Source organism: Sinocyclocheilus rhinocerous, unplaced genomic scaffold (genome assembly GCF_001515625.1).
Source record: "Sinocyclocheilus rhinocerous isolate Xijiao unplaced genomic scaffold, SAMN03320098_v1.1 scaffold216, whole genome shotgun sequence".
Taxonomy (NCBI): Eukaryota; Metazoa; Chordata; class Actinopteri; order Cypriniformes; family Cyprinidae; genus Sinocyclocheilus; species Sinocyclocheilus rhinocerous.
In genome coordinates, this window is record NW_015661078.1 from 512,299 (window position 1) to 522,115 (window position 9,817).

At 42.7% G+C, this 9,817-nt stretch overlaps 2 protein-coding genes across 5 annotated transcripts in view; both read right to left on the reverse strand.

The window, feature by feature from the left end:
* LOC107726244 (ceramide synthase 2-like) overlaps window positions 1-5,350 on the reverse strand; it is a 43,531-nt gene extending 38,181 nt beyond the window's left edge. For both annotated transcript variants that reach the window (XM_016535768.1, XM_016535769.1), the window contains exon 1: window positions 5,339-5,350. The gene's annotated coding sequence lies outside the window, so the exon portion shown is untranslated. The remainder of the gene's footprint in view (window positions 1-5,338) is intronic.
* The window catches only part of LOC107726243 (CUGBP Elav-like family member 3), a 33,314-nt gene that overhangs the window by 11,397 nt on the left and 12,100 nt on the right, over window positions 1-9,817 (reverse strand). For all 3 annotated transcript variants that reach the window (XM_016535767.1, XM_016535766.1, XM_016535765.1), the window contains exon 4: window positions 3,042-3,090. In XM_016535767.1, the coding sequence (XP_016391253.1) occupies window positions 3,042-3,090 (49 nt within the window). The remainder of the gene's footprint in view (window positions 1-3,041; window positions 3,091-9,817) is intronic.

Here is a 9,817-nt window from a genome sequence, read left to right on the forward strand (position 1 = left end):
GGGATTGGGGTTGAATGCTTAGGGACATTTTGCTCTGTTTTGTTTGGGTTTAGGAAATGTAATAAAATAAATTGTATTGCCCATCCTCTCAGGATACCTGGAATCAGTGTTACAAGTACCCCAGGCGCATCGTTTTTCCATTTTTGAAGCATTAACCCCATAAAAACGATGCGAGCTTAATAACTTCCAATGTTTCTCCATGGCGCTGAAACCTACAGGTGTCCGAGTTCCGCTCCCCGTGCAACTGATACTCGACTGCCATTGGCTCATCTGCGTTCGAGGGGAGGGGCTTACCGATAGGTCAATTGGCGACGGTTTCCATGTGTGTTTCAGTGTGTGTGTGAGGGACGTGTAATTTCATAGGAAACGCATGGAAATTGTTTTGCTATATTTGCGGTTGCAAGGACTTTAAAATAAATTATTTGGTGAAGTGAAGTGAAACTGTAACGACAGACCTAGAACTACTTCATAGCTGTGTGCTTACTGGAAAATAATAATTGCACTCCTTAGAAAGTTTGTCAAAGAATCAGAATCAAGCAATAAACAGCCCCTTGATATAATAGGTACATAGTTGATGCTTACATCTTTTAGTCTTTTATTTTGGCTTTTGGGTAATCTAGTTCATTGTGCTTCCTTTTCATTTTAGAGAGAGAAAAAAATGGAAGGGAAGCTTTCAGACCAAAAATATCTATTTCTGTCAGGACCACTATCGTCAAAATGATAGATACTTAGCATAAAGTTTGGTTTGGCGGTATGGTTCTGTTCTGGGCAAAAACCTCCCTGCCCATCCATGCAGCCTGTCATGAATGAGCAGGGAGAGCAGCAATAATAACCCCCCTAGGGTTAACAGAACAGAACAAGGCAGGTATCATTAATGTACTTAATGATATTTAAGTGTAACACTTTATTCAAGATAAAGGAGTCTGATTAGCAAGGAATATCAGAAAGCCAAGTCCTGACTGTGGCGAAAGGAGGAGCTGGGGATGGAGGAGGGTAATTTGCTCCGGAGCAAGCTGAAAAGCTGCTGAATAATACTGAATAGAGTTTATATAGGAATGCCGCGATAGGTGTCGTATTCCTATAGGTAGATGTGATCAGCTGATGCAAGCTTGACTCACGTGACCTGCCAGAACTAACGCTAACGCTTAATTTCTCTTTCACATTTGAAAACTAACAACAATAGCCTTTCCCCTGTTAATTTATTGAATGCTTTGTACTTTTAAAAGCTGACAGTCTAACCAAAACCTCATGAAGGAAGAGACTTGAGAGCACTTTTTTCACTCAGAACACTTTCACTGTGACCTTTGTAGTTCCATGTATTTTCTGTTTTTTACTATATGCATTTTTTTCTGTTTAATGTGTACACAGCTTGTATTAGTTCTGTCTATATTAGTTAAGTGTGTTACTTGTAGTAGTTACTTGTAGTAGTTGAAATGTCTCATTAAAATATTTTTTCAGTAGTGCCTTAATTTAGTTACATTTAAAAAAATTTTTTCTAATGCTGACAGAACAAGGATGTATTAGCCTGCCTGATTGTAGCAGATGAAACAGTGGATTTCCAGGGTGGGTGGAGTCTTTGAGGATCTTAACAGCCCTAGCTTTACATCTCCTGGTGTGGATGTCTTGCAGAGAGGGGAGATCTGTTCTGGAGATACGCTCAGCTGAGCGCAGAGCTTTACGATCCTGGGCTGAGCTGTTTCCATACCACGATGAAAAGTCAATATACTTTCTATAGCCTAAGCACATATTGAATGTGATTAGTCCAGGTCAGGTCCTCGGAGATGTGTACCCCAAGGTATTTGGAGCTGCTCACTCTCTCCACTGGAGTCCCGTTAATGATGAGTGGGGTGTAGATCCGTTGCTGCCTCCTCCTGAAGTCCACAACCAGCTCCTTGGTTTTGCTGACATTCAGAAAGAGACAGTTTGATCGGCACCATGATGTCAGTCTCTCTACCTCATCAAGGTAGGCAGCCTCATTGTTGTTGGAGATGAGGCCCATCACCACTGTATCATCCGCAAACTTGATGATAGAAGTGGAGGTGTGAGAGGGAGTATAGCAGCAGGCTCAAAACACATCCGTGTGGGGCTCCTGTACTCAGGGTGATGATGTTGGAGGTAGAGACCTGCACTCCCGCGGGAGTACCACGGGACCCAACGCAACAGGGTGCGGTGCGGGACAACTTTTGATGGGACAGAGCTTTATGAGATAGAGATTAACTGATATGTCAGCTTTTAGTGATAATAAAGGAAGTGCTGCTCGCATTCTGGTATGCCAAACCATGCACGCAGCAGCCCATGCTTGCTTTTCTGTTAAAAATAACAGTGGTGCTTTTGCGGGCGGGAGCGGGACAAAACATGAATGTCGCGGGCGGGAGCGGGACCAGATAAGATATGTTTCTGCGGAAGCGGGCGGGCGCGTGAAAAATCCGTCCCGTGCAGATCTCTAGTTGGAGGTGGTCTGACCCACCTTCACTACCTGAGGTCTGCATGATAGAAAATCAAGAACCCAGTCACAGAGTGGGGCATTCAGTCCGAGGTTTCGGAGCTTGGAGACCAGATTGTGGGGGAAACAATAGTATAGTGTTGAAGGCTGAGCTATAATCTATAAACAGCAGCCTCACATAATTCCCTTTATTGCTGTCGGTGTGGGTGAGAGTGGCGTGCAGAAGATGGGAGACAGCATCTTCAGTAGACCTATTATGGCGATACTGGGCGAACTGGAGTGGGTCAATGTTGTTAGGGATAGAGGAGCAGATGGTGTTCTTGATAAGCCTCTCAAAGACCTTCATAATTAGTGATGTGAGTGCCACAATGTCGATAGTCATTTAGGCAAGATGGATTGTTGTTTTTTGGCACAGGAACGATGATAGATTTTTTTAGCATTTTTTATCAGTTATTTTAAATTGTAATAATATTTCACAATTTTACTGCTTTTTACTATATTATTGATCAACTGAATGCAGCCCTAGTGAGCAAAAGATCTCACAGAGTCAAAATCTTTAAAATAACCCAAATAAAGATGCGAATAACAGATGATTTACCTCCTCTCCCCTCACTGTCTGCAGGCTTCACTTGAATGGGCCGATTCATCTGAAAAAACAAAAATGAATAAAAATAATTTAAATTACAAAATATACAGACTCTATTCATGCAACGTACAAGTACATACCTCATGTTTTTACATAACCTTGATGACTATTACACCAGTTTTTTCCATGCCAGTTTATTATTTTGGTATCACTGTTTCATATAAAACAGCACATAGCAATCTGTGGTCACTCACTTTGCATTAATGCTTAATGTGAGCCCGGCTTGCCGTCAGTGGTGTGACGACATGAAGCGGAGACTCGAGTGCTACAGCCCTTACCTGGTTCCACAAATGGGCAGGAGGGGTGCTCTTGGGCAACCCACTGCTGCCCGCTGGTGAGAGAGGAGGAGGGAAGTGATCCCGTGATGCACGTTTCACCACTATCTTCCTCTTGAGACCCAGAGACTGAGGAAACCGCTCTTTTGTAGAAGTTTTGGGTACCGCTGGCTGCTGGGCCAGCGGTGGAACAAAAACAAAACGAAACAAAAGATTCTCCACCCGGCCCTCCTCCGGGGGAGGGAGTGGTGTGGTAATCATCTCCCGGTGAGCAGTCTCCTCCATCTCCGGGTCGCCCGTCTCAGGGCCTCTTGCACTTGCGCTTGCCGCCAGGTTTGCCTGCGACCGGCTCCACGACGCTGCCTGGTGGAAGGCTGCTGTGGCTGCGTGGGAGCGGGGGCGGATGCAGGGGGTGCCCACGGCGATGAGCAGGCTGAGAGGCTGCGGCCGGGTGGAAGCAGCAGGTTTCCACCGGCGCATGATGTGTTTAATCGCCTCAGTCTGCTTCTGTGCTGCCGAGAACTGCTGGGCAAAGCTCTCGACAGCGTCGCCGAAGAGGCCGGTCTGTGACACGGGAGCATTCAGGAACTGTACCTTCTCATGCTCCTTCATGTCGGCCAGACTAGGCCAGAGATGGCGCTCCTGGACCACTAGCGTGGACATCGCACAACCCAGAGACTGTGCGGTCACCTTCGTCGCTCGAAGTGCGAGGTCTGTCGCAGCACACAGTTCATGTAGAACCGCCAGGTCGTGACCACCCTCGTGCAGGTCTTTCAGGGCTTTGGCCTGGTGGACCTGCAGTAACGCCATGGCATGGAGGGCAGAAGCCGCCTCTCCAAAAGCTCTGTAAGCACTGCCAGTTAGACCTGACGAAGACTTACAGGCCCGCGAGGGGAGACACGGGTCACCTCGCAGAGTGGTAGGCTGGACACAGTTGCATGGCCACAGACCGCTCTATCGAGGGGATGCCCGTGTACCTCAAAGCGGCCCCACCATCGAGGGTGGCGAGGGCGGAGGAGCCACAATATTTGTTTCGGGCAGTAAAAGGTGCCTTCCACGATCTCGTGAGCTCCTCATGCACTTCCGGGAAGAATGGCACCGGAGGGGGGGGTGCTGAGAACCAGCGCGACCCCCACCGAGAAACCATTCGTCCAGCCTCGAAGGATTGAGACACGGTGGAGGATTCCACAGGAGCCTGACATTCTCGGCGGCACGGGAAAGCATAGCCGTCATCTCTGGTTCTGGCTCGGACAACGCTACACCCAAAGGGGGCAACGCAGCCAGGTCGGCATCCCCGGAGAGAGAGAGAGCTCGCCCTCCGATGCAGCGATCAACATCTGGTCGTCAGATGGGGCACCGAGGGATACGGTTGGTGCACTCTGTCCTGCAGAGGGCCCAGCCTGCTCCGTCGGCAACTCCACCGGCTGCGGAGTGCTTGAGGGGTGAGGAACTCCCTCTGGGGAAGCCCTCACCGTGATCCTCAAATCACCTCTGACTCCTCCGGATGCAGCGCCGCCCCGGGTGCCGGGACGAACGCTGGATCGTGGCAGAGGCAGAGGGACTCCACCATGTTTGACATAGCGGAGTCTTTTATGCAACTCCGAGATGGTCATGTCCCCACAAACAGAACATGCACCATCCACGAATGCTTCCTAAGCGTGCTTAATGCCCAGACACATGAGGCGGCGATCGTGACCGTCCTGAGGCACCAGGAAACAACCGCATCCAGAAACGCACGGGTGATAAGACATCTTTAAAAAGACGCGATCACCCGTGTTGCTCTTTTAGAGATTGCTCTCTTAGTGCTGAAGCACGCAGGGGAGCTGGCCACCGCACACTCCTGGTGTGGCTGTCTGCACAAAGATGATATTTTTTCTTTTTTTTTCTCCCGTGAGACCACCTCTGCTGTGCCGTAACGCCCGCACTCGTTCCTGCAATCACTCGAAGGAGGGAAGAGCAGTAGTGCTGCACCACCGCTCGGCTCCGAGGCGAAAAGATGAATTAATGCGGTGCACCTGCTGCCTCTTATACCCGCCCTGCGGGGTGTGGCAGCCAGATGTGAAATCCGCATGCCAATGTCCATTGGCTCGTTTAGTTACACTCGAAGTGGATTGGTCTCTCTGGCGAGATCCCAATTCGTCGAGAGTGACCAACTGAAAGGGAACATTTAGGCCTCCACAAGTTTTCATGCTTGGAGTTGCCAGATGTCAAAGTTTAAATCCCCCAATCTGAGCTTCTCTCTTAAAAGGACACATTTTCTGCCCTGTGTTTTACTTGACCGTTGCAACCTGGCACATCAATTCAAAACAACACTGAGCTTTCTGTCTCTTTCTACACACACCCAACAAGAGCACTAAAAGCTCACACGTTGTTATTGTTTTATAGGAAAGCAGAATCCTTGCACAAGCAATTTGCTTAGTATAGAAATTTGCGCAAGAAAAGTAATCACACACCAGTGAGGTCTTTTGGATTAAAAAATGCTCATGCACACTTCTTCTTTTCCCCCCCCTCTCTTGCACCATTTGCAGAGACTGGCATTCACTTACTCATGAGAACTTTAAACTGGTTGCTGGTTCCTCTAAAGGTGTTAACCGTATGTTTAATAGGGCTGTTATTTATACCAGACCAGCAGTCAGTTTCTTTCTGTCAGTAAATGTAATACAAAACCGCAAAAAACTCCACCCTGCTGAGGGAAAGATGTCAAAAACAAGCCGTGCTTTTTAATGATACAATACAGTATGTTAACAACAAATTCATTTTAATTTGGGTTTTAAAATTCGAGTCTTCCCAGACAAAACTTATACATTAATTAGCAAAATACTGCATGTTATTTTACATTTTTATTTAATCTGTTAACTTGTTATTGCTGTTACACACGTAACTGCTAAAGAAATTAACATACTTTCATACACATAGTTTAACTCCACTTACAATGTCCGAAATGTGTTTTTGAGAGAACAAGAGTAAAACATGAAATAAAGTAAAAAGCTGTGGCAGTCAGGCCACACTACCAACTAAAGTGTGTCAAGTCAAGTCAAGTCACCTTTATTTATATAGCGCTTTTCACACACACACACAAGTGTGGGGAGGGGTGTGTAGATCAGCACACGATGCTGGCTAACCACAGATCATCCAAGCATGTTAGCTATACCACCCTGACTGCACCGAACAAACCTACTTCTCTAACCTCCACACCAAATTTGAAACCTCGGTTACACCAGAAAAGCACTCCCTTGTTTTCTAGGATGAAAAAAAACACCTTTCAGAAAAAAGGAGCGAATTGCACAGATTCAACATCCGCACATGCTGATTATCTAAACATTGGCAAACATGTGAGTTTAATGATCTGCATTGAGATATTCGGCTCAAACCTCTGGGCCACAATACACAATACTTTTTTTGTGTTCTTGTCAGTGCTCTGTACTAATCTGGATTACGTAATCAGATTCCCAAAATTAAGTATTTGTAATTTGATTATATTACATTTTTAAATACTCATAATCAGATTAGTTACAGTTACTGTAAATTATTCATACTGTATTTATTTGCCCTAATTCTTTTCTTGTCAAAAATAATTGAAAAGTAGTCTGAATACATTACTTAATATCTGTAATCCAACAGACAGTTGTTGTAATAGAAGGACATGAATATAATTTGGAATTAATATTGGGAATGTCACTGTTTTAGCTTTTGAGAGAAGCTTTTGAGTTTTATCAGTTTTCATAATGTAGAGACTGTGCTTAAAATTCTGATAATATAATAAATCAGGATACTAGATGAGGTAAAATAAAGCACGCGTAAGTGTTGCGATTCTTTAGATTTGTGCTTATAGGTGAAAGTGCAATAATTTTGAGTCTGTTGTAATTCCTCCAATGACAACAATGATGATCAGCAAGCGCAATTAAAATTTTGAGCACAATTATTGTGATTATCAGTTTAACTATTGTGCAGCATGACAAAACATGTGACATTTTTTTTTTAAACTGACTAAAGCTATACTAAAATTCCCAGATGTTTAGTCAACTAATACTTGACTAAACAAATAATAGGCTCAACAGTAAAACATAAAGACTGTAATACATAATGAAAAAAACTAAACAAAACAAAACAGAGAGTTCTTGACATAAATGAGATTTAAAGAAAATACAGAGAAAGATGAAGACTAATACAAAGCATTCTTTAAATGTATTAAAAATCAGCTATAGTGATCAAATTAAATGCTGTTTTATCTGTTGACAGTGTGTGCATAAATCAGACATACATAATAATAAACATTATTTATATGGATGTAACATGAAAAATGCATATGAAAAAAGCACAGTGAGGCTGGAGTTTCTCTGTATAGTAGATTTTAGCTCCCCATTCACTGATAAATGTTTGCATTAATAGAAGCGCTGCATGTGATCTGTCCTGTTCATTTACTATACCGACAAGTGTTGGGTTCTTGATCAGGAAGATTATTATGAATCATTAATAACCTACTAAAATCTGCTTACAGTACACTGATAACCACCATAATAATACAGGTGTAACAATACAACATGTAACATAAAACATGCATAATCGGCAACAAAAAATAAGAAAAATAACAATTGAAAAAATACACTCATCTCTTTTTTCCACTGCACTATGGCTTGTATTTTTTACCTTAAAAACATATTTAACATTTTATGTTTTATTTTTACTGCACATATTGTCTTATGAATATAATTCATGCTCATGCTTTTTACTTCCAAAATACATAATTTTTAAGCCTGAATATACATATTCATATATATTGTCCTGATAAACCTAATACAATTCTTGCAATATGGCCTACTACATATGGCAAGGTAACTTAGAGTTAACAGGTTTCAATAGTATTCCACATGCTTTTCTGATGAAATTACAAACCTTTTTAACTGTATAGGAGTGAAAGCAAGAGAGAGAGAGCGAGAAAGACGCTCTAGTTTCCTGGAGAGTCACGAAGCTCATTTGTAAAATGTCACGAGCGCAGCGATGTGCTTAGTCATGGAGAGAGATAGAGATACTGAGAATACAGGAGGACTGAGAAACTGTGAAGGACAAATTCCAGATAGACAACACAGTGAAGACGTGAATGAGAAATGAGGGAGAGAGAGAAAAGTTCACAATGAGAAACATGAGGGAAGCCGAGGGCCTCTGGACCATGATTGAGAAATACTGATCTACAACTTCAACATACAAGACATTTTTAGTTGCACCGCCTGCACCATCATTACATTAACATTTCTGGAACATTTACTATTCGTTATTTCTGTAACACAGTGACACTCCACATTGCCATGGTAACACAGCCAACAGCCTCTGTTGTCATGGCGGCATGCTGACCACATCATCATCATTCTGACCGTAGGTAAACAAGGATGCTTGTTGCCAGGGGCAACAGTTCAAATCAGTCATTAAATAAAGGATAAGGAAGAGAGGGACAGGAGAGAGAAGAACCAATAGAAGAGGAAGAGAACGATGAGAGCAGGAAAGAAAAGAGCAGAAACATTAAATATTTTGAAACATTAAATATCTGTCCATGCCTTTCTGGCATTTCTGTGGTTGCTAAGGTATTTGGGTGTTTTCTAGGGTGTTGCTAGATGGTTGCTAAGGTATTTTAGGTGGTTGCTATAGGTTGTTGATAACTCAATATGTGTCTGTGGGTTTTCTTTTTTCTTTTAATGGCCCAACAGGTGGAAATGGCGCATCTGGTCCAGGGTTAATTAAACCAAGTAAGCCTATGGGCGAGACTTCCGGTTCATTAGCCGCTATAGGGAAATAACGAGAAGAATAACAACGTGAAGTAAACGTGCACTACAAACCAGTGTGTTCATAATTAAGATAATACATTAAAATAATATGGTAAGACACACCAATTTGCAATATCAAGCAGCAAAACGAGCTGTTTTGTACAGCTAAAAATAGCTGGATGCGGATGAGACCGGAAGCCAGACCCATAAAATGTACAAATGCCACTCTTATGGCAAAAATAAGGTGGATAGACATATGTAAAAAAAAAATAAATCAACAACTAATGGTAAAAACACACAGCGAAATTACTAAAACCTAACTAAAATTAAAATGAAAATATAAAAATAAAATCTAATTTATTAACAAAAACTATAATAGTATATCAGTGATGCTAAAATAGTAATGACCTGATCACTTAATGAAGTGAAGCTGCTCTGACCTTTAATACTTCAGTGCCAGAGGATTGATCACATGACTAACACTACACTGTAAAAAATTACCGTGAATTTAACGGTAAAAGACTGTAAAAATGCTATAGTAAAAACCTGTTAAATGGTTAACGGTAAATTCCCCTACTATATACGGTGAAAAACGGTATTGGAAATTACATGTAATTTTACGGTAGTATACCGTTTTTGGAAGTGAAAAAGACCGTATAATTTACAGTGAATAACCATAAATTGACATTCCCAGAAT